Raw genomic sequence first — 26,188 nt, forward strand, 5'->3', positions numbered from 1 at the left:
GTGATTTAGCAAAAATGGACTGGAAACAGCTACTTGAAGGTAAATCAATTTCAGAGTAGTGGGAAGCATTCAAGGGGGAGATTCAAGGGGTTCATGGCAACATGTTCCCAACAAAGAAAAAGGGTGGGACTGCCAAATCTAGAGCTCCCTGGATGTCAAAGAGCATACAGGGTATGATGAGGCAGAAAAAGGAAAGTTTATGTCAGATACCGAGAAGTCAATACTACAGAAAGCCGAGAGGACTATAGAAAGTGCAGGGGTGAAATTAAAAAGGAAATTATGAAAGCAAAGAGAGGGCATGAAAAAATATTGGCAAGTAAAATCCAGGAAAACCCAAAGATGTTTTATAAATAATTTAAGAGCAAGAGGATAACTAAGGAAAGACCAAAAAGGTAACCCATGTGCGGAGGTGGAAGATGTTGGTATTGTTCTTAATGAATACTTTGTGTCTGTCTTCACAAAAGAAAGGGACAATTCAGACATTGTAATTAAGGAGAAGGAATGTGAAATGTTGGATGGGATAAACATAGTAAGAGAGGAAGTATTAAGGGGATTAGCATCTTTAAAATTAGATAAATTACCAGGCTCGGATGAATTGTATCCCAGACTGCTAAAAGAAGCAAGGGAGGAAATAGTAGAGGCTCTGACCATCATTTTCTAATCCTCACTGGATACAGGGATGGTGCCAGAGAATTGGAGGACTGCTAACGTTGCACCGTTGTTTAAAAAGGAAGCGAGGGATAGACCGAGTAATTAAAGGCCAGTTGGTCTAATCTCAGTGGTGGGCAAATTATTGGAATCGATTCTGAGAGACAGGATAAACCATCACTTAGAAAGGCATGGAGTAATTAAGGACAGTCAGCATGGATTTGTTAAAGGAAGGTCATGTCTGACTAACTTGATTGAATTTTTTGAGGAGGTAACAAGGAGAGTGGATGAGTGTAGTGCATTTGATGTAGTCTACATGAATTTTAGCAAGGCTTTTGACAAGGTCCCACATGGCAGACTGATCAAAAAAATACAAGCCCATGGGATCCAAGGGAAAGTGGCAAGTTGGAGCCAAAATTGGCTCAGTGGCAGGAAGCAATGGGTGTTTTTGTGACTGGAAGTCTGTTTCCAGTGGGGTTCTGCAGGGCTCAGTGCTAGGTCCCTTGATTTTTGTGGTATATATTAATGATTTGGACTTAAATGTAGGGAGCATGATTAAGAAGTTTGGAGATGATACAAAAATTGGCTGTGTGGTTGATAGTGAGGAGGAAAGCTGTAGACTGCAGGAAGGTATCATTGGACTGGTGAGGTAGGCAGAAAAGTGGCAAATGGAATTCAATCCGGAGAAGTGTGAGGTAATGCATTTGGGGAGGGCAAACAACAAGGGAATACACAATAAATGTGAGGATACTAAGAGGTGTAGAGGAAGTGAGGGACCTTGGAGTGCATGTCTACAGATCCCTGAAGGTAGCAGGACAGGTAGATAAGGTGGTTAAGAAGGCATACGGGATACTTTCCTTTATTAGCCGAGACAAAGAATATAAGAGCAGCAAGGTTATGCTAGAACTGTATAAAACATGAGTTAGGCCACAGCTTGCGTACAATTTTGGTCACTACATTACAGGAAGGATGTAATTGCACTAGAGAAGGTGCAGAGGAGATTTACGAGGATGTTGCCAGGACTGGAGAATTTTAGCAATGAGGAAAGATTGGATAGGCTGGAGTTGTTCTCTTTGGAACAGAGGAGGCTGAGGGGTGATTTAATTGAGGTGTACAAAATTACGAGGGGCCTCGAAAGCATGGATAGGGAGGACCTATTTCCCTTAGCAGAGAGGACAATAATTAGGGGGCAGAGATTTAAAGTAATTAGCAGGATTAGAGGGGAGCTGAGGAAAATCTTTTTCATCCAGAGGGTGGTAGGGGTCTGGAACTCACTGCCTGAAAGGTTGGCTGAAGCAGAAACCCTCAACTCATTTAAAAAGTACCTGAAGTGCCATAACCTACAAGGCTACAGATCAAGTGCTGGAAAGTGGGATTAGGCTGGTGGCTCATTTTCGGCCGGCACGGACACCATGGCTGAATGGCCTCCTTCTGTGCTGTAAATTTTCTATGATTCCTCCAACCCACCCCTCCACCCTCAGAAGGAAAGGCTGCTCTCCCCCATTAGATAGGGATATCTCTATAACTACTGCCAAAAACTACTTGTTGGCTTTTCTGTCAGGAGGGGAGCATTTTGGGATAGTTTTCTCTCTCTACCCATAGACCTGGCTAAAACTGACAAACTTGCTTCCCTGGGGTGAAGTTTGAGTGTGAATGCTAAACAAGACTGGATTTTTTAAAACAGGCTCCCATAAGAGTCTAATTTGTGCCCATTAAAAAAATACACACCAGCAGACATAGCTGAATTCTTGCTGAAGCTCCCACTTATAAATTCACTTTAGGCAGTAGTGATACGAAAGAATGAAAAAACTTCCATTTATATAGCGCCTTTCACAACTGCAGGATATCCCAAAGCACTTTACCACCTATGAATACCTTTCGAAGTGTAGTCACTGTTGTAATGTTGGGAAATGCGGCAGCCAATTTGTGCACAGCAAGGTCCCACAAACAGCAATGAGATAATGGCCAGATAATCTGTTCATTAGTGATATTGGTTGAGGGATAAATATTGGCAAGGACACCAGGAGAACGCTCCTGATCTTCTTTGAATAGTTCCATGGGATCTTTTACGTCCACCTGGGAAGGCAGACGGGCCTCATGTATGGGCTCTAAACAAGAGGGCAGAAGTTTAAAATACAAATTTACTTGTTTCCAAATCTATCCTCACTAGTTTTCAGCTGGGCCAACAGAAAAAAGTGTTTGCTAATCTTGAGGGGAAGAAATACTGACAGAATGAGTTCAGACCAACATTAACAAAAATGTGTTGAGGAGCAGTTAGCTGCCCCCCTCACTGAAAGGCAGTAAGGCAGCAGATGGAAGCTGTGGGGATTGGTAGGGAGAAACACAGAAAGGAAAGGAAATATAAATAAATTACTGCTATGGAATTCTATATAAAGAGATCAAAGGTGACTGAATGTTGTAGTATCAATGCACTAACAGAATGGCTTTATTGCTGAGGAAATGAAACCATTTGGCATTGTGTTGCTTCACTTTCAAAATGCAGTAAAAATCTTTGGTCTGAAAGCCACAATTATATTAAAGTTCTCTATTCACCACTGTCCTCTTTTCACACTTCTGAATTGCAAAACAAAAAGGCTTGAATGGGAAATAGAAATGTAGGGCTCGATATTAGGAGGGCGGCGGGGGGGGTCTATTGGGTGCGTGGGTAACACGCCCGGTGAAATCAGTCTGCCCCACGCGCGATCGCAGGCTGATTGGTCTTCCGGGTTCCCCGCTGCTGAGCTGCGCGTCGGGCTGAGTGCGCATGCGCAGCATAGGCTGTCAGCTGGAGGAGCTCTATTTAAAGGGGCAGTCCTCCACTGACTGATGCTGCAAGAAATAGGAAAAATTACAGCATGCGCAGCATAGGCTGTCAGCTGGAGGAGCTCTATTTAAAGGGGCAGTCCTCCACTGACTGATGCTGCAAGAAATAGGAAAAATTACAGCATGGAGCAGCCCAGGGGGAAGGCTGCTCCCAGGTTTAATGATGCCTCACTCCAGGTATCATTGGATGGGGTGAGGAGGAGGGGGAGGACAGAGATCTTTCCCCCAGCGGGCGGGAGGAAGCGGCCTGCCTCTGCCACCAAGGCCTGGCTCAAGGTGGCAGAGGAGGTCACCTGCAATGACCTAAGTAGGTCAGCCAAAGTGAGTACACTCCGTCTGCCACATCACCACCCCCACCCCACATCTCCTTCTGCACTGCGAACACTACTCTGTCACATCACTCCTCACACCCACTCAAACCTCATCCTCATCTTACCTGCACTTACTCACCTCGCCAGTACTCATCCCGCCACTACCACTCAACCCAATCCTCATACAATCTCATGGCTCTATCTCATACTCACCCTCTGATGCATCTCTTTCACGGTCAGCCTCACTCAACCTGCCACGACCTGTGCTGCAGCCACAGGGCATGCATCACATATGTGTAGTAGGAAGCGTAAGGCAAACGTGTTGTGAGCATGAAGGGGATGCACAAGGGTGTTTGAGGGTTTGTCATGGTTTTTAAACTTATATTTAATTTCTGACCAACTCATATCACATATTATATTGGCACCACTACTGCCACGTCTTTGCGAATCTTGTCTGGTTTGTGCAATAATGCCCTTTCCTGAGGATCACAATGAAGACCCACACCTGATGCCACCCATTGTGTCACTGCAGAGTGGGTGTAGGTATATTTGCAGGGCTCTTTTGTGCAGACGACTGAGAGACGTCGGCGATGTCCCCGGTGGCACCCTGGAAGGATGCGGAGGAGAAGTTGTTGAGGGCAGTGGTGACTTTGACAACAACAGGTAAGATGATGGTGCTCGGGCCAGCCGGGAGCAGCTCGGCATGAAGGAAGCTGTGGATGTCCACGACTACATGTCGAGTGACTCTGAGCCTCCGTGTGCACTGCTGCTCAGAGAGGTCCAGGAAGCTGAGCCTCGGTCTGTGGACCCAGTGGCGAGGGTAGTGCCCTCTGCGACACATCTCTCTCTGCCTCTGCCCTCCCTCCTGCTATGCAGGTGGATGTGTCACAGCACTGTGTTGTGGAGCTCCACGTATCAGAGGTGGACGGCGTGGCCGGCGAGGCTGGTGATGCTGTTCGCCCTCCGAGGAGGTCATGACTGCAGCTACGGCTGCCCCCATCCGGAAGATGTTCATCTGAGGGGGTCCGCAAGGTAGGTACATGTCTCTGGACCCCGGGGTAAGTGTGCAAGTTGGTGAATTTTATTGTTAGGAGGAGGGTGGTGGAGGCCAAACTTTGTCCAAAGTGACGGAGTGGCCTCCTGCAATGAGTGAGGGTCTCCCCACCCCCCCCCACACCTGTCAAATGGACCTTTGCAGCTGCCACACGTCCATTTCAATTGGGCGTGTTTCCCCCAGTACGGGAAACAGTTCCAGTTGTTTGTAAAATCCCACCCCATGTAAAATATCTCCTTAATCAGGTCTGTTAACGACCTGAAAGACCAGTATAAATACTTTTAAGTAGCACCGCGCCGGCTTTAATTGCCTGCGGGAGTCCCACATGCGGGGGCTGTGCGCGCATGTCAGCGCATCTGTGGGGAACCTGGAAGTGGGCGGGTTGGAGCCGGGCTCCCGACCTGCTCCGGGATTCCCCGATTTTCGGAGCCCCCCTCCAGGAACGCATCCGATCACGGGTGCTAATATCGAGCCCGTAGTCACTGCACTTTGGAAATGTTCTATGGCTAACTATATAATAAATAAACAGCAACATTAAATCAACAATAGATTCATACTTTTCAAAAGTATTAAAAGTTTGAGCTTGTTTCGCTAACTAACTGATGAGAAGTGTTGGTGACTTGATGTGCAGGACGAGCCACAGGAGGAGAGTATTTTCTCTTCAATGATCATGAACTAAAATTTTGATCTGAAGCAGAAATTCAAGCCCAGAAGGAATATTAAATGTATAACAAGCAGCTCTCCCCACCTCTAGATGTGCTGCTGAGCAGTCCCTGTTGTCTTCTGAATTAGCTAATCTCAGCCAACATGGCAATGTCCCACAAAATTGGTCATAGGTCAGTGAGTGGAATTAAAAAAGTTTCCCACTGCAGACTGGTACGTATGTTAGAAACTACTATTGTGTAGATGTTGGCTGATTTGAGGATTGGGCTTGGCTGTGATTGCCCTACATTTGACTAGTTTGCCAACACTCAATGCATTGACTTATATAGGAATGGACATTTGGTCAAGGCAGCTGCTGGCACTCACAGGGCATACTGCAGAACTTCAGAAGAGAAGAAAATCAGTACAAAATGTAAAACCAAGAATGGGATCTTTAGGCTTCACTGCAGTTCCTATTGTAATGATGTGACATCTCCGTTGTGTGCACTAAATATTCTTGAGGCCCCCCGAGATTGAGATGGTCAATCGGTGTAGTTTTGCACTATCGGCCTATATACATTAAGAACTTGGCTAAGTGTGCATGCGTGTGTTTGAGAGAGATACTTTTATCCCATCAGTTTAGGTTGGTTTACAACATACGTTAGAGCTTAAGGGATAGTGCACTATGCACCTACTAGCTTTTAATATGTTTCTCAGTAAATAAATTGATTTTACAACGGAACAGTTAGCTGTAGAATGTTAGCCAAAGGATACAAGTACCAGGCTTTGAGATAATATATATGGCCTTCATGTACATATGAGGGTATTAAAATCAATGGTAGATGCTCAAGATTAGAATCAGAAAAAAGGGACTTGCCAATGGTAGATTATTGATGTGTTCCCAATCGAATGCAACATTACACATCTTAGTCAGGAATCAGTCTTAGCAACTGAACAGCACTTATTTTTGTATGAGTTACAAAGTCAGTTGGAGTTAGCAGCCAAATGCAATATGGCTGATGAAGGTAAAGATGGAATGAGATTTGGTTTGAGTTATGTGAGAATGCCAAGTTTGGCTCTCTTTTCTGGTCAAGTGGTAATAACTTGTATTAGACTGAGCACTAACAGCTAGACTCATCCTTCATGCATCGCAGTGCATCTCAATCTCTACATCCTTCTAATACTGCAGTGTCGGAGGGGCTTCTGCAGGTTGAGTCATAGAAGAACTGAACTGCTTCTGCCTCTCTCATTTCTTCTCACGCTTGCAGGCAGATGCCATTACTCTGGATGTCAAGTTAATTACTAATGCCATACGTGTCAAGACTTAGTCAGGATCTTAATGAATTGTTTCATAAATGCATGACATTTTAATTGGTGTGAAAGAACAATGCATTTAACAGCTTTTTCTCCTGAAAAGCTGTGGCTGGCCTCATATGCCTGTGTGCTGAGAGCATTTTCAACTTAAAAAAAAAATCTATATTTGAATCAAACTTAAATTTGTATTTATTCTGATCTGTAAAGGATGTGTTTTATGTCTTACTTTGTTCAAAATTCACAGGTCACATTTCACCAATTTAATGACAGAAACCTTTAAGCACTGTACAGGATAAATTATTTCTACAATAAAAGATGAAAAAGTGAAAGCACCTGTCCACGTTTGCAGCCTGTTGACTCAGGAAACTTTTCCAGCAAGGCACATGTTTTTGGAACTTGTTTACATGAATTCTCAGTCCTACGACCTAGTGGGAAAAAGAAATATATATAACAAGGCAGCAGCTGCATTACCATAATTTTGGAATGTCATAATTAGATGCATAGGCAATGAATTTCTGATCTAACAACCATTACCAGCCATACTACAAACCTCACGTTGAATTAAACTACAATTGATGTACTTCTTACACACATCCAGTTAGAGCTCCCGTATTATAGTTTTCTCACGTCTCCTTTTCCCCTTGCATCTTCATCCTATTTTGTCAGTGTACAAAAGAATACAAACATACCAAGAATGGAAGAATCTCTCTGAAGTCGCAGGCATTTCCAATTTTTTCAGCCAAGTTTCCAAATATTAGAGGGAGGGGTTAGCGGGAGTAAATCAGTTTAGGATTAAACTGGGGTAAAATCACTGACAAAAACCCAAAAGAATCCCACTTAGTAGCAAATTAAAAGGCTCAAGAAACTTAATGGGATTTGAATAATCTAATTTACATATACTGTACTCCTGTCCATTTTCCCCTCCAATTCTGAAAACTTTCTCAATTCGTATGGCACTTTAGTTACATATCAATATTTGCTCAGATGGATATAGTCCGATGCTACTAACAATCATCTCTCTCAATTAAACACATCTTTAGCATGTGTTGGTAGATTTCCTAATATAATAGCACTTTCTTGCCAATTGATCTTCCATTTACAAAGCTTTCATGCCTAATTCATTCAACCAACCCACACTAAGTAAGGAAAAATAAACCTTCTCCATAAAGGTACAATTTTACCTCAGCAATAATAGTGCATGTGTCACAGACTCACTGACAGCTATGTACACTAGCTCATCTCTCTACATGTAGGAGTCCAATTCTATTCACAAAGTACTGTAATTGAGTGTTCAGTGAGTGGGTATTCAAGTGATTTGAAAGCTTTGATGCATACCTCCACTGGGAGATGACACACATTTCTATGTGTGGCTACTTTAAGATTCGCTACCCTGTCATATATAAAATTGGTCATTGTGACCCTCTAATTTTTCACATTATTTTACCAACAAAATGCATTGAAAGCTGCTTCACCCACTAAAAACTATATTTAAATTACAAAACATTTTTAGAATTCACCAGGCCAACTCATTTTAACATTACATTTTATTTTAGCCATTTTAATTGCCATTAACCCTATTGGGTTTTTGACATCTGCTGAATAGTGTACGTAAACAGAAGGATGCTCGTCTAAGATTACATAGGTAAAAAAAGGCACTCATTTGGTTCCATTAATCACGCGTGCCCCTAAAGCCCACGCATTTATCACGCGTGCCCCTAAAGCCCACGCATTTATCACGCGTGCCCCTAAAGCCCACGCATTTATCACGCGTGCCCCTAAAGCCCACGCATTTATCACGCGTGCCCCTAAAGCCCACGCATTTATCACGCGTGCCCCTAAAGCCCACGCATTTATCACGCGTGCCCCTAAAGCCCACGCATTTATCACGCGTGCCCCTAAAGCCCACGCATTTATCACGCGTGCCCCTAAAGCCCACGCATTTATCACGCGTGCCCCTAAAGCCCACGCATTTATCACGCGTGCCCCTAAAGCCCACGCATTAATCACGCGTGCCCCTAAAGCCCACGCATTAATCACGCGTGCCCCTAAAGCCCACGCATTAATCACGCGTGCCCCTAAAGCCCACGCATTAATCACGCGTGCCCCTAAAGCCCACGCATTAATCACGCGTGCCCCTAAAGCCCACGCATTAATCACGCGTGCCCCTAAAGCCCACGCATTAATCACGCGTGCCCCTAAAGCCCACGCATTAATCACGCGTGCCCCTAAAGCCCACGCATTAATCACGCGTGCCCCTAAAGCCCACGCATTAATCACGCGTGCCCCTAAAGCCCACGCATTAATCACGCGTGCCCCTAAAGCCCACGCATTAATCACGCGTGCCCCTAAAGCCCACGCATTTATCACGCGTGCCCCTAAAGCCCACGCATTTATCACGCGTGCCCCTAAAGCCCACGCATTTATCACGCGTGCCCCTAAAGCCCACGCATTTATCACGCGTGCCCCTAAAGCCCACGCATTTATCACGCGTGCCCCTAAAGCCCACGCATTTATCACGCGTGCCCCTAAAGCCCACGCATTTATCACGCGTTCCCCTACTTGAGAAAGGCGAATTTTAATGTTCATTTTCTTGATCAGCAAGAAATTCAGTTTTAAGAACGTTTACAGCTAATTAAGGACCGAATTTAAATTTTTAAAAATTCTCCCTCTCTCCCCTGAAGGCATTGGTTCATGTTGAGGGACCAGCAGGTTATTAGTATGGAGGAGGGAAATCACATCCGAGCCCAACCTCGTCCTCACCAGGCATCCAAATGTGCAATTTCCAGCAGAGGTCCCTGATTAGCAAATCAGAAGCAGTAATCCTGACCGATTTTTCTTCCTTCTCTAATCCTGGGTGCTGAAGTCAATTATACTCCCACCCCACCTCATTGAGGTCAGCTAACTCAGCATGCATCAAAGATCATATCTAACAGCTTCCAAGGGAGCAGCCCAATATGTAAATTTAAAACAGACCACCTGAGAAAATCAAAATTAAAAAGAACCTCCCAAAAGAAGGCACCCAAGAGAAGTATAATTAAGGAGGCTGTGGAGTGTTTGCTATGGAATGTTTACAAATGAGAAAGCTGGGTATAATAGATGAGTAAAAAAGGTGAAAAAAATTATCTGCTCATCAAAAAGCATAAGGAAAGGGTTATAGCTTTAGAGAGTTAGGTCCAAAAATTTAGAAGGACAGACAGAAGTGAGGGGATTAAGGGCAAGTGGATAATACTGCACTAAACGTGGTAAGTGAATCATCACTAGTCAGTGAAAGGCAGAATAAGTATTAGACCTCGAGAGCAAATCATCAGTGATGAAAGCTGGAGAAGGTACAATCTGGAGCAGGGTTAGCATCAAATGGAGACAAGTGCTGAAGGAAACTTCTTCCCTCTGCTTAAACTCTTCTTCCTCCAACTCCATGACTGCCAACTGCCATTGGAAGGCCCTAATGAATATTCATGCTGAGCATAGAGCAAGAATCTAAGTTTTTCCACGAATAGTTCTCTCATTTCCCACTGCTAACTTTTTTAAAGATAGATCAGAGTACTTTCTAAATGGTGGGAAGCTAAGAACTGTGCAGGAGCAGAGAGATTTAGGGATCCAAGTACAGAAATCGCTAAAAACTAGTGAACAGATACAAAAGATAATTAAAAATGCCAATGGAATGTTGGCCTTTATCTCAATGGGGCTGGCATACAAAAGGGTAGAAGTTATGTTATAGTTATATAAAGCTCTGGTTAGATCCCATTTACAGTACTGCGTTCAGTCTGGCCACCGCACTTCAGGAAGGATATATTGGCCTTGGAGAGGGTGCAGCGCAGATTCACCAGAACAATACCAGGGCCAAAAGGGTTAAATTATGAGCACAGGTTGCATAGACTAGGCTTGTATTCCCTTAAGTATACAAGATTAAGGGGTGATCTAATTGAGATGTTTAAGCTGATTAAAGGAGCTGATAGGGTAGATAGAGAAACTAGTTCCTCTGGTGGTGGAGTCCAAAACAAGGGGGCATAATCTTAAAATTAGAGCTAAGCTGTTCAGGGGTGATGTCAGGAAGCACTTCTTCTCACAATGGGTAGTGGATATCTGGACCTCTTCCTCCCGCCCCTCCAAAAAAGCTGTTGAGGCTCGGTCAATTGAAAGTTTCAAAACTGAGATTGATAGATTTTTGTTAGGGAAAGGGTTATGGAGTTAAGACACAGATCATCCATGATCTAATTGAATGGTGGAACATGCTTGAGGGGCTGAATGGCTTACTCTAGTTCCTATGTTCCAGGCACAGGTACCTCTGACTATCAAGGTTGAACGGGGAGTGGAATCAGAGGGAATCAAAATGAGTTGGACAAAATGTCAGTAGGCGGAACACTAGCAGATGAAATTTAATTCAAACAAGTATAAAATACTGAACATAGGTAGAAAAATCAGATGACAGATGTACTCCTTAATATTGTTGAAATAGCTTAGAACAAAGTTGAAAGGGACCTAGGAATCATTGTAGTCTGGATGTTCATCATGTCCAGCCATACAGTAGCAGCAGTCAACAAAGCCAACAGAATGTTGAATTACATAGCCAAAACAGTAGAATACCAGTCAGAGGAAGCCATGTTCAAATTATAAAGAGTTTTGGTCAGATCACGTTGAATACTGTGTCCAGTTCTGGCCAGAGACACGAGAGATATTCAAGCGTTGGAAGCAGTGCAGAAGAGAGCTACCAGGTTGGTGTCTCGTGTCAAAGATCCAGGTTGTGAGGAAAGATGGGAGAAACTTGGCTTTTTGACCTTGAAAGGAGGCATTTGAGTGGATCTTAAAGCGGTATACAAGGTAGTAAAAGGTAAACCTGGAAATTTACTTTAAACTAAATTGTAAGAATGTGGGAAAGGGAATCACAGCGTCAAACTAGTAAAAGGCAATTTTAGGACTGATGTCAAAGTTTTTCCCCCCACAAAGTATCATAATATGTTACAGCACAGAAGGCAGCCATTCGACCCATCGTACCTGCTCTTTGAAACAGCTATCAAATTAGTCTCACTCCCCTGCTCTCAAGCATAGCCCTGTAATTTTTTTCCTTTCAAGTATTTATCCAATTCCCTTTTGAAAGTTATTATTGAATCTGCTTCCACCACCCTTTCAGGCAGTGCATTCCAGATCATAACATTCTGTGCAAAAAAATGTTTCCTCATGTCACCTGACTCTTTTGCCAATCACTTTAAACCTGTGTCCTCTGGTTACTGACCCTTCTGCCACTGGAAACAGTTTCTCCTTATTTAATCTATCAAAACTCTCATGATTTTGAACACCTCAATTAAATCTCCCCTTAACCTTCTCTGTTCTAAGGAGAACAACTCCAGCTTCTCCAGTCTCTCCATATAACTGAAGTCCCTAATCTCTGGCACCATTCTAGTAAATCTCTTCTGCACCCTCTTATAAGGCCTTCACATTCTTCCTAAAGTGTGGTGCCCAGAATTGAACAATACTCCAGTTGAGGCCTAACCAGTGTTTTATAAAAGTTTAGCATAACTTCTTTGAATTTGTACTCTATGCCTCTATTAATAAAGTCCAGGATCCCATATGCTTTTTTAAAAACAGCCTTCTCAACTCGTCCTGCCATCTTCAAAAGATTTGTGTACATACACCCCCAGGTATCTCTGTTCCTGTACCCTCTTTAAAATTTTAACATTTAGTTTATATTGCATCGTCTCATTCTTCCCACCAAAATGCATCACTTCACACTTCTCTGCATTAAATTTCATCTGCCATGGTGGCTGCCCATTTCACCAGTCTGTCTAAGTCCTTCTGAAGTCTTTTATTATCCTCCACATTGTTTACTACATTCCCAAGTTTTGCAAACCTTGAAATTATTCTCTGTATACCCAAGTACAGGTAATTAATATATATTAAAAAGTGCAACGGTCCTAATACCGACCCCTGGAGAACACCACTGTATACTTCCCTCTAGTCTTAAAACAACCGTTCACCACTTCACTCTGCTTTCTGACCCTTCGCCAATTCTGTAGCCACACTGCCACTGTCCCTTTAATCCTATGGGCTTTAATTTTGCTGACAAGTCTATTATGTGGTACTTTATCAAATGCCTTTTGAAAGTCCATAAACACATCAACCGCACTACCATCATCAACCCTCTCCGTTACTTCACCAAAGAACTCAATCAGGTTAGTCAAACACGATTTTCCTTAAACATATCCGTACTGACTTTCATTTATTAGCCCATACTCTTCCAAGTGTCAATTTATTTTGTCTTAAATTATCTATAATAGTTTCCCCATCACTGATGTTAGGCTAACTTGCCTGTAATTGCCGGAAAGTGATCAACACGTGGAATGGACTACTAGATAGAATGATATATAGGAGGTGAAAACCCTGGACCTCCTTTAAGAAACAATCACATGCTGCAATTGGGGGACTTTGGGGTCTTCCTGGATAGATAAACTGAAATGGGCCAAAATGTTTCCCTCATCTGTAATTATCTTGCAATCAATGATGCTGGGATATGCCAATAAGTATAGTACTTTTGCTTTCGTGTATGGTGGGGTATTTCTGGGTGTTAGTCACATGCTGACTTCTACTGTCCCACAGTGCTAGTTGTTCAGCCTAGAAACAGCAAAACATACCCAATACAAGCAGATGAGTTTGAATGTAATTCAAACTGATTCAGACATCATGGAAAGTTACGGCACAGAAGGCAGCCATTCAGTCCGTGCCAGCCGAAAAAGAGCTTTCGAGCTTAATCCCACTTTCCAGCACTTGGTCCGTAGCCCTGTAGGTTACGGCACTTCAAGTGTACATCCAAGTACTTTTTAAAATGAGTTGAGGGTTTCTGTCTCTTCCACGCTTTCAGACAGTGAGTTCCAAACCCTCACCATCCTCTGGGTGGAAGAATTTCTCCTCAGCTCCCCTCTAATCCTTCTACCAATTACTTTAAATCTATGCCCTCTGGCCACTGACCCCTCTGCTAAGGGAAATAGGTCCTCCCTATCAACTCTATCTAGTCCAGTCATAATTTTATAAACCTCAATTAAACTCCCCTCAGCCTCCTTTGTTACAAAGAAAACAACCTCAGCCTATCCAATCTTTTCCCATAGCTAAAATTCTCCAGCCCTGGCAACATCCTCGTAAATCTCCTCTGTACCCTCTATAGTGCAATTACATCCTTCCTGTAATGTGGTGACCAGAACTGTACTCAAACTATGCCCTAACTAATGTTTTATACAGTTCTAGCATAACCTCCCTGCTCTTATATTCCATGCCTTGGCTAATAAAGGAAAGTTTCCCGTATGCCTTTTTAACCACCTTATCTATCTGTCTTGCTACCTTCAGGGATCTGTGGACATGCACTCCAAGGTCCCTCACTTCCTCTACACCTCTCAGTACCCTGCCATTTATTGTGTACTCCCTTGCCTTGTTTGCCCTCCCCAAGTGCATTACCTCACACTTCTCCGGATTGAATTCCATTTGCCACTTTTCTGCTCACTTGACCAGTCCATTGATACCTTCCTGCAGTCTACAGCTTTCCTCCTCACTACCAACCATACGTCCAACTTTTGTATCATCTGCAAAATTCGTGATCAAGCCCCCCAACATTCAATTCCAAATCATTAATATATAACACAAAAAGCAAGGGACCTAGTACTGAGCCTTGTGGGACCCCACTGGAAACAGCCCTCCAGTCACAAAAACACCCGTCAACCATTATCCTTTGCTTCCTGCCACTGAGCCAATTTTGGATCCAACTTTCCCTTAGATCCCATGGGCTTTTACTTTTTTGGCCAGTCAGCCATGTGGGGCCATGTCAAAAGCCTTGCTAAAATCCATGTACACTACATCAAACGCATTATCCTCATCGAACCTCCTTGTTACCGTCTCAAAAAATTCGGTCAAGTTAGTTAGACACGACCTTCCTTTAACAAATCCATGTTGACTGTCCTTGATTAACCTGTGCCTTTCTAAATGACGATTTACGCTGTCCCTCAGAATCGATTCCAATAATTTGCCCACCACCGAGGTCATACTGATTGGCCTATGATTACTTGGTCCATCTCTATCTCTTTTTAAACAACAGTACAATGTTAGCAGTTCTCCATTCCTCCGGCACCACGCCTGTAGCCAGGGAGGATTGGAAAATGACGGTCAGAGCCTCCGCTATTTCCTCCCTTGCTTCTCTTAGCAGCCTAGGATACATTGCATCCCGGCCTGGCGATTTATTTACTTTCAAAGATGCTAAACTCTTGATACTTCCTCTCTCACTATGTTTATCCCATCCAATATTTCACACTCCTCCTCAACTACAATCTCTGCATCATTCCTCTCTTTTGTGAAGACAGATGCAAAGGGGGTGATTTTAAAATGGAACCGGGAAGGGGGCGGGGGGTCAAATTGAGGTTGGGAAACCCATTAGTACGTGTTTCCCAGACATCCTTACGATTTTGACGCAAGATCGTCTTTTACCTTTTTTTTGTCGGTTTCCCGTCCGACTGAGCGATTGGTCTGGGAGAGGATGTCTGCAGGCAAGTCTGCAGTTAAGTCTTTGTTTGTATGGATTTGAAGGGGGGGGCACGGGTGGGCAAGGGGCATGGGGGTCGCGAGTCATGGGGGATGGGATCAGGGGTCATTGTGGGGGTCCGTGATCGTTAAGGGGGCGGGGGAGGGGGATCGGGGATAAGGGTCGGGTGGGCGATCGGGGGGGGGGAGGGGTCTGCGATCGGGGGGAGGGGGAGGGGGAGGGTGTCCACGCAGGTAGGTTTGTTGGGCCTGGGGGAAGCACTCCTGCTCCTCCAGGCCCACAAGCTGTGCCTTTCGAGGCACCTTCCTGTTAGTCTCGGGCCTTCTCGCTTCCTTTCACGGGACTTAAAAGGGAAGGCCCAGGAATCCCGGCCCCCCCGAGGGTTGAAATTGGGAATTAGTGAAAAATGGAGGCCCAAAGCCTCCTTGAAAGGTTTCAAGGCCTGACCCGCCTCCTGGGACCGAGTTGGTCGCCCGCCCCAGTGAAAACCGGAAATGGGCGGGTTGGAGGCGGGTCCGAAATGGTGGCAATTTTTAATGCCCCCCCCCCCCGCCCCCAACCCATCCGTTTTTTAAATTTGAAAATTGAGCCGAAAGTATTCATTAAGAACCATACCCACATCTTCCGCCTCCACACACAGGTTACCTTTTTGGTCTCTAACAGGCCCTACTCTTTTAGTTATCCTCTTGCTCTTTATGTATTTATAAAACATTTTTGGGTTTTCTTTGATTTTACTTGCCAGTATTTTTTCATGCCCTCTCTTTGCTTTCTTAATTTCCTTTTTAATTTCACCCCTGCACTTTCTATGCTCCTCTAGGCATCCTGTAGTATTGAGCTCTTGGTGTCTGACAAAAGCTTCCTTTTTTTGCCTTATCTTACTCTGTATGCTCCTCGTCAACCAGGGAACTCTAGATTTCACAGTCCCACCCTTTCTCTTTGTGGGAACATGTTTACTCTGAACCCCTTGAATGCCTCCCACTGCTCTGATATTGATTTACCTTCAAGTAGCTGTTTCCAGTCTACTTTTGCTAAATCACTTTTCAGTTTAGTAAAATTGGCCTTTCCCCAATTGAAAACTTTTACTCCTATTCTATCTCTGTCCTTTTCCATAACTATACTAAATCTAACTGAATTATGATCACTACCACCAAAATGCTGTCCCCACTGCTGCTACTTCCACCTGCCCAGCTCTATTCCCTAAAACTAAATCCAGAACTGCACCCCCCTCCCCTCTTGTTGGGCTTGCTATGTACTGGCTAAAAAAGTTCTCCTGAGTGCAATTTAAAAAATTCTGCACCCTCTATACCTTTTGCACTGATTGTATCCCAGTTAATATTAAGGTAGTTGAAATACCCTACTATTACTGCCCTATTGTTTTTGCACTTCCGAGAAATTTGCCCTTCTATCTCTCTGACTGTTGGGGGTCTATAGTACACTCCCAGTAGTGTGACTGCCCATTTTTTGTTCTTTAGCTCAGCCCATATGGCCTCATTTGATGATCCTTCTAACACATCATCACTCCTCACAGCCGTAATTGTTTCATCAGCTCTACTAACCAATAGCCAGAATATATCTTTAATGGACCGGTAGCTTAAAATGATGGGGTCAGATATCTGAGTTTTATTAAATATATGGCATCTTTACAGTTCTCTATGCTAAATATTTCTAAGTGTTTAGGAAGAGATCTAACATCCTCAACTGTTAAATGCCCAATATCCACTGACATCTCAAACCCTTCTTGTCAAAACATCGTCTACACAGAATTATTAATAAATTGTGCTACTAGGTCAAGCATGACAGATAGAAAAACATTTCTTACAATGTATAAGCACAGTATTACATTACAGAATTTCAACAATCTATCATTTTCTATTGGGCACAGAATTAAAGCACTAATCTTTGCTTTTCATTAGATAATGCAACATTGTACCTTTGTTATATTTTACTTTTTTTTGGTCCAGAGTCGGGGTTGGGGGGGGGGGGGGGGTGGGATTATATGGAGTAACACTTCTCCATCTCTAACTTAGTCAGAACACCTCCTCACCAGATCAGCTGGAGTGACAGACGTCCACCATCTGGAGTGCCCGAACATCTGGAGAACGGAGTCAGAGTACAGGTGGACAGGGTGTGAAGCGAAACTCTGTTCAGTCTGCCCACATTCTGAATGGTGGTCTGGCAGGGTAGCCGAAAGCTGCTCAAAAATAATTGAGAACTTTCTTCCTACACATTTTAAATTGGTAGCTATTTGATCACTGAATCACAATTCTACTGCCAATTAAGTTAATTTACTCATAACATCTGTTTCAATTAATAATCTGGCAATAATTAAAAGCACAAACATGCTAGAAATAACTGTAGAGAGATGCTCATTATGTTTACGTCCCTCATTCACTTTGTTTAATTTGAAAATCTTTCCTAGCAACAAAACTGATCCATGTTATGTTGAATATTAAAAGATGTATATCCTACTAAATGGTTATAAAATTACAATACCTATAAAGCAGGCCTTTTCTGTACAACTAAGCCTCCCCCCTCCCATATGTTGTTGTGCAGTTCAGCTCCAATATCATCATGAATGGGGAATGCTGTCCACAGTCCTCCACTGTCATTCGTGGCGTTACTAGAACAAAACTTCCGCTAATAGTGCAATTTAAGGAATAGTGCACAGGAACCAGTAAAACATTGTTTGGTAGCAAGAAAATCAGTCTTCACTCCAGCACCTGACAAAATTTGTATAGTGGCTTAGCCAGCACACAGCCCTATTGAAACAACAGGAAAATCCCAGGAATGGAACTAACCTGAGTGCTGAGTGGACAAATCACATTAGGACACAAATTCTAAATATAATACAATAGAGTTCAATAATTGCTCAACATGCACTAATAAGTATACATTTCTTTTAAACAAAATGGTAGATACTTCTGCAATGACCCTTATTGAATCAATTAAGTTTGCGACATTGTTACCTAAGGGTGACTGAGAGTCTTTACGATGATTAGGGTTTAGGTTTTGCTTTTATAACCATGCCCACCAGTTCTCCTGATTGCTGAGCGGGTAAATACATTAGTGTTGTATTCAAGATGAGGAGGTCCCAGCTTTGATCTCTGCTATGTTGAATGACCTAATCTTGACCTGAGCAGAAGTAGGGGTGGGGGGCAGTACAGTTGGCCTCAGAATCAGCAAGAGTTCCTGCTGGAAATGGACCACCTGTGAACATCAGGTAAAGACAGTATAACACTCAGCCGTGACACTCGCTGCTAAGGCTCATATGTGAAGAATGGCCATAGTTGGGTGAAATATAGTGGAACCACAATACATCTTACGGAAAGGAAGGGGTGAAAATGGGAGGATTTTTAAAAAAAATCTAATTTGACAAGTTCATCTGTAACTGGACTCAACCCACAAACTTCTTGCATGATAAAATCAGCGCAGTGGCTCCCAGGTTACCATCAGAAAATCGGTAGTGTAGTTTATTATATCTGTGTTACGATTGCTATTAACTTGAATTATTAATTTTAAAGGACAGCATTTACACAAAATATTACTGTCTAAATGAACAGCCATTAAAATTAGCTTTTGCTTGGTTTTCATTGCTTATAATCCTGCTGTGCACTTTCCCAGGACATTCGTAGTGAGAGCCTGCAGCATTTGCTCCACCTCTAAACAGTAGTTGATTACAAATTATTCTGTTGTTTGAGTTATTACAAGTTGAAAGTGTGCTGCAGGAAGTTGTCCAATAGCTTCTAAAAGAAATACAAGGGATGATCCATGATGGTTGGCTTTTTCACAAGATTACTTGTACTCCATTCTTCACTCCCAATGTACAACAAAATTATAAAAATTGATCATATTTACCAGCCATTCATAATTCTAATTTTTATAAGAAACTCTCAAAAAATCTATATATTACTAAAATTGATATGTCCTGTCAACATTCCTTATGGCAATTTCCATGTAAATTGTGTCCACACCCATTATATTTGTAATACCCTGCAGGTATTTCATTTAAAGCACTCAGCCCTTAGTCATGCTTCTCACTCACAACAGCCTGTAATTAGGTACAATTCCTCATTAGGAGGTTTAGCTCGAGTCTGCTGCAGCCCATTACTGTGGCCACAATGTATTAACCCTTTCTCGAGAATTAATCAATTCTGAACTTGGCACTGCACCAGTTTCAATTCTAAAATCCTCTCTTTCATTTTACTGAGGTTTTTAGTATTGAAAATATTAACAATTTAAAAATTGTTTACTATTATTGTGATTTAAGTAACCAACATACATCCCATTCCCCAACCAGAAACTCAATCCTCTTGAACAGAGATTTCATTCATTCTACTTAATACATTCTCTCCTCTTCCCAATCACCCACCTGCCGTCTCTTCCCCCCGAAGACTTTCATTCCAGAACATGGCAAGAAGCTCTTTTCTAATCACAACTTTGACAACTTTCCAGTGTAACCTCCTCCCCCAAACAGATACACTATCTTGGACTCAGTGCACTCCACCCCTTCCCTCCCTCCCCTCTGCCACCTCTTACTCAATCCTTTGCCCTATAACCCTAGTTGACCAATTGTACTTGGTCAAGCACATGGAGTATTAACCCTTTCTCTTGAGAATTAATCAATTCGGAACTTTTGGAAAAATAAGTACAATTATTGATGTCTTTAATCTTTCTCGTGTTGAACATCCAAATTCTAATGCTGGATAATCAACCTATTATCTTGCAAATTAAATCAACTTAACTTTTGATCAAGTAAAATCACTGAAGATAATTTTGCCTCATTTAAGTTTGTTTAAATGACTGGAATTCATCTTAACAAATGCCACCCTCCCACCGTCCTTATTCCTGGCTTGCCCAACTAAGGGAAATGTACAGCGACTCCTACACCAATCCCACTGAGTGAAAGTTTTGCTACAGCCGTATACATGCTTTTGAAAGGCCCGTGACAATTCAGCAAGTTTAGATAGTGAATAGACGAATCATACAGACCAAGGAGGTCACAAGTTCAATTCCAGGTCTGCGCCGAGTTAGCTGGCCTAAGCTGGTGCAGTAAGGGCACTACAACAGGCCTCTGATTTACTAAGTTAGGAAGGAAGAAAATCAACCAGGGCTCCTGCTCTTGATCACTATGCCAGTGCCTCCTGCTGGAAATGTGCGCATAGATGTGGGTGTGGACAGGATCAATGCCCCCTCCCCATTTAAATAGACCTCTGACAGTCACTGACAAAGCTCACACGTGAATATAGTCACTTGGGCAAGGTACCAGATGACAATAGTATCTATGGAACTGTATCTCCAGCGAGGAGTTAATGCTTTGAGGGCATGGACAGAGAAAACTGCTGGATTAAATTGAAAATTGAAAACACTTCAGCTTTTGCTGTGTAGTTCATGAGAATTTATCCAGATCCTTATCTACAGCTTACAGGAAAAAAAAATGATGGTAGAAAGGAAGCTAATAACAGACACTTAACAAGCAATATCTGTCCAGGGTTTCATAAAGTGAAATGTGAGCATACATTAATCCAAATTTCATTCACCCAAATCTATGTGTGATTGCATTTAAGAAAGCAATAGCTTTTTGTTTGGTTAGGTACCTGTTGGCAAAAAACCAGGCCTGATGAAACAACTACATGCAATATCAACAGCTCTAATGGGCTGGGAACAGTACAAATTAATCACTCACTGTCTGTACGCTGAGGCATCACAATATTGCTGCCTGATGGTACAACAATTTTTTAAAAATGATGGAAGCAATACTGATTGATTGAATATTTCCTGTATTGCACAATGATCCAGGCACATGTGTGGCATTATGGAATATTCACCAATTTCATGGACGTGTCTACATATTCCATTAATGCTACAATAGCATTGTTATGCTAGAGCACTTTAAGTAAAATAGTACTTTCAATTATTCATTTATTTAACCAATGTGGCAACGGTGCATTGCTAGGCACCTTGATAGCTCTACACTGAAAGATATCAATTCAATGGCTTGCAGATCACTTTCTTGGCATATCATCATTTATTGTGGAATGCAATTTTCCATGTCCAGGTCAACATAGGTTTTGCTACAGCAGCCGTAAGCAATTTTTGCATCGATTTACCAGGTTCATCGTGGTTTACTTCCAATCAGGGGAAAAAGTGATCATATTCAGCATGCGTTTTATACATCACAATATATTGACATGGACAATCACACATCTCTAATAGTGTTGGCCTCATAATTAGGTATTACCTTGCTGCCAAATTGTAAACTGGCCCCAGTCTCCTCTCTCTCTCAAGTTTTCATCTTCAGGCAAGAAAAAACCCTTTTCTCTGTCCATAACGGCCAGACCTTCATCACGGATTAACTTCCAGTTCCTCTCAAGAGTCTACAAAAAAGAAAAAATTTACTAAAATTTAGAATCTCAGAATAGAACAATGTTCCTTCAAGGGCTAAGGCAATCATCAGGAATTTTTCTTTCTAAACAGCAAAATGAAAATCTAATAAAGCACAGAGTTGCCCAAGTCTGGTCAGGGTCTGGAAGATCTACTATGGTGCCTCAGTGCAATAAACAGCATTAACATGAAACCAATAAAATCACAGGCAATAAGACCACAGGATTCATAGGCGATAAAAAGGGATCTGATCCAAATTAATTGGGCAGAAAAGTTAGCGTACAGGTTGACTGATCTTTTCAACATGAGATGGATAGAGTACAAAATAAATATATTCCTATAAGATGAAAAGGGGATGCATCAAATTACAGAATTCTGTAAATAAATAGAAAGGCTAAAACTAGGTTAAAACTTGAAAGGAGGTATAAGATAAAGTTAGAACTAGCAATTTGGAATACAGAAAGTGTAATAGGAAAGTGGAAAAGAGCCCACAGGGAATATGATAAAAGACTAGCAGATAATATAAAAGGAAATAAAGCATAAAAAAAGTAAAGTAATAGTTGGAGGGTAGAACTGCTCAGGAATGAAGGAGCGAGTCAAATTGTGGAGGATGAAGGTATAGCGGGGTTAATACTTACAACAGCTCTTACAAAGCCGTAATGGGCTCGATGGGCCAAATGGCCTCCTTCTGTGCTATAACCATTCTATGAATAAATATTTTGGATTTGTTTTTACACAGGATGGAAGTGAGAATTAAGTGTACTAGGGGAGGATATGGAACAATTGGTAGAGATAACTTTAGAAAAGGAATTGGTTCTGAAATAATTAGGACTCAGGGTAGATAAGTCACTGGGCTGTGATCACATGCAGCCTTGGTTACTGAAAGAAGTTAGAAGATAGCAGAGGATCTGACCATAATTTTTCAATCCTCATTAAATAAGCAAATGATGACAGTGGACTGGAGAGTAACCAATATAACAGCTTTGTTCACTAAGGGAAGAGAAGGATAAACCAGGTAATTTTAGTCTAATGTCAATTGTGGGCAACCTCTTACAATCCACAACCAAAAGTAAGTATTTAGAAATGCACGAGTTAAACAAGAAAGAAAAATAAACTTGCATTTATATAGCGCCTTTCACCACCTCAGGACTTCCAAAGCACTTCACAGCCAATGAATTACTTTTGAAGTGTAGTCACTGTTGCAATCAAAGACATTCAGCATGGATTTGTTAAAGGCAAGTTATATTTAACAGATTTAAGAGGTTTTTTTGAAGAAGTGACTAATTGGATAGCAGGAATGCAGAAAGGGTAAATGCCGCTACCAACTGGTTGGGCCAAATGGTCTGTTCCCACATCGTAATTTCTATGTAGTGTCTAAGGATCTCCAGAAAGCATTTGATAAAGTGTCCCACAAGAGGTTTGTTAGAAAAGTTCTGCCCCATGGTATAACAGGAAATGTAGCTGGATGGATAGAAAGTTGGTTGACAGGAAGCCAAGAGTCAAGATAAATGGATGAGAAGTGTTGGAAGTGTATACCCAAGAAGTCAGTAATGGGTCCACTTTTGTTCTTGGTAGATATAGATAATTTCGACTAGGGTATAGAGAACACAATCTTAAAATTTGCAGACAACACAAATGTCGGGTGTTTGGCAAACAACAAGAATGACTTGGCAAAATGGGCAGACAGGTAGCAGATGCAATTTAATATGATTAAGTATGAGGTAATACGCTCTGGGAGGAAAAACAAGGAAAGCGAGTATATAGTCAATGGAAAGACACTGGAGAGTGTAGATGAACAAGAGAACTAGGCGTTCAAATGCATAACTTCCTGAAAGTGTGAGTGCAGGTAGATAAAGCCATGAACAAGGCCAACAGCATTTTGGGTTTTATAAATAGGAGCATAGAGAACAAGAGTAAAGTAGTAATGTTAAAAATTGTACAAGGCATTAAATAAACTAGTTACAGAAATGACAATGAAGTCACAGAGAGTGCAGAGCACAGATTCACCAGGATAATGCCAGGGTTAGGACACTGTCATGACAGGAGACACAGGATACTAAGACTATTTCCAATGGAGCACAGAGGGCTAAGAGGAGGTTTAATAGATGTATTTAAAATTGTGAAGGGTTTTGATAGAGTAAATAGGGAAGGGCTATTTCCTCTGGTTGGAGTTCAATGACGAGGGGATATCAATATAAAATTGTCACTAAAAGAGTGAGGAAACAGGTTAGGAGAAGTTTCTTTACACAGAGACTATGGGAATATGGAATACTTTGCTACTGGAAATGGTTGATGGAGAGACCAGTGTGTCTTTTAAGGGAAAATTGGATAAGTATTTGAAGCAGAGGAAAATACAGGACAGACTGCAGGCCAGTGGAATTGGTTTTGAATTACCCTAGCAAAGAGCTGGCACAGACATGATAGTTGCTTGGGAAATGGTAAATCACAAAAATGGAAAAGAAAAATTAATTTAAGCTGTAGAGGGAACCAATATACATTTACAAAACAAACAGCTGCTATATTTGAGGTCCTTCAAATATCTCGTGAATAGATTTAGTCATGTGGTCACAGTCTCGGCCATCTGATGTCACCCTTGAAGTCTAATAGCTCAATTACTGGATGTCTTCTGGCCATTTGACCAACTATTTAAATGAAGATCCCTTACCATGTCTGTAACCTCCTCCAGCCCTACAACCCTCCGAGAACTCCGTGTTCCCCCAACTCTGCATCTATTATTCCCTTCACCCGAACATTGGTGAATGTGCCTCCAGCCATCTATGCCCTAAGCTCTGGAATTCCCTACCTAAATATTGCCACCTCCCTCGTCTCTTAAGACTCGCCTTAAAACCTACCTAGTTGACCAAGTTTTTAGTCATCCCTTCTAATATCTCCTCCTTTGGCCCAGTGTCAATTTTGCCTTGGGACATTTTCCTATGTGCTGTTTTGAATTACCCTGAGCACAGGTCACCATTAAAAATGCACATACCTTCACCAGTTCAGTATACCCTGTTTCTTTAGTCATCCACCAGGGCTGAGCCTTAAGTCCATTCACATTGTAGAGTGAGCGCTGCCACACTGATGCAAAGTGACCCCTTTTGTGTCCGAGCTCATACCACTTGTATGCCTGTGGATCAAATGAACCAGTAAAACTATTCATTTGAAGAAATTTTGTCAGCAAGTCTATTGTTCCCATGGACCACCAATCCCTTCACTGTTAACTGCACTGAGAACCTTAAATATAATGTTACAGAAAAATTCCAAAACACACTCAAAATTACATTTTTAAGATTCTTTTATTCCAATTACAGATTGGATTACTTTCCTAGAGAAATGAACCAATTGCAACCTGACCATTTAAAGAGAGACTTTGTCCTTCAACAGCAATGTGAAAATTAGCTTTCCTATTGCTATACTAAACATTAAACTAGTCTCATTATCTGGAGCTAAGCTATTAATTGGCATTTGTGCTATTGATTAAAAATAGAACTTAGTTCAAACTGGTTTGCATACACAGCATTGATTTTAATAGATTGAAAACCATAGATTTTTCTTTGTACTATGAGGATACAACAACGCTGGAGGTGGAAGAAAGAGAGGGGCCAGCGAAAGCAATATGTGACAGCATATCAAAGGATAAGATAGAAAAGAGATGATTTTTAAAAATCCAATTTACAGATATATTTAGTCTAGCTTTAACTTTATTTGGAAGTTAACTCATCCTAATTCAGAGCCAGGCAATTTTTTTTTAACTAAAAACCTATAACAAAATATTGAAAGTAGAATTTTCAACCTTCATTATGTAGAATTTCCATTTACTTTTTAAAAAAAATCAATTTCATCATCTTAGCTTGTATATGAGATGTTATTTTGGCAGACTTGCATCACCCAAATGCATCTATGATCCAAATTAAGTTTTTGATGAATAGATTCTATTAAGTCATTTACATAAAATGGGAACTTGCAGTTTTACTGACCTCTTGATCACCCACTCTCTGCAATGCATCTCCCAAGTGGAAGTAAAAACGTCCATCATCAGTGCCTGGGTGTCCAGATATTAATCCTTCCTGTAGAGATATACTTTTTAAAAGTCTGTTTATATCAAAAAGCCACCATACAAAAAGCACATTCCTCAATACTCAAGGAGATATGCACTTGACTTTGTCTCCAATTTTATTGCAACCTTCTTGTTTCCTGAATTAACCACTTCCAACTAGTCTAATACATCAACATTAGCAAAAATGCACTTGAATGTCATGTCTGCCCAGTCTAATAAACTACTAACTGCACAAGCTGAGTAGCAATGTGATTTTACACTAACCAAGGACATGGAAATTAAATCTTGTTCCCCTTTGGATGAAGCAGCATTATGTGAAGGCAGAATGCAGTTTTTCTACATTTCTCTGACCATGTACTGAAACCTTAAAAGAACACTCCAACTGTCTCAGCACCACACCAACCTTTCCATTAATTTCCAACATACTTCAGTCTTATCCTCTTCAA

General features: G+C 41.8%; 1 protein-coding gene across 10 annotated transcripts in view; it reads right to left on the bottom strand.

Annotated features, from left to right (window-relative positions):
* Positions 1–26,188, bottom strand: part of unm_hu7910 (un-named hu7910) — a 247,657-nt gene that overhangs the window by 19,553 nt on the left and 201,916 nt on the right. For all 10 annotated transcript variants that reach the window (XM_067980168.1, XM_067980165.1, XM_067980167.1 and 7 more), the window contains 4 exons: positions 25,663–25,752; positions 24,675–24,812; positions 21,546–21,681; positions 7,126–7,217 (listed from right to left, as the gene is read on the bottom strand). In XM_067980168.1, coding sequence (XP_067836269.1) covers positions 7,126–7,217; positions 21,546–21,681; positions 24,675–24,812; positions 25,663–25,752 — 456 coding nt within the window. The remainder of the gene's footprint in view (positions 1–7,125; positions 7,218–21,545; positions 21,682–24,674; positions 24,813–25,662; positions 25,753–26,188) is intronic.

Source organism: Heptranchias perlo, chromosome 3 (genome assembly GCF_035084215.1).
Source record: "Heptranchias perlo isolate sHepPer1 chromosome 3, sHepPer1.hap1, whole genome shotgun sequence".
Classification (NCBI taxonomy): domain Eukaryota; kingdom Metazoa; phylum Chordata; class Chondrichthyes; order Hexanchiformes; family Hexanchidae; genus Heptranchias; species Heptranchias perlo.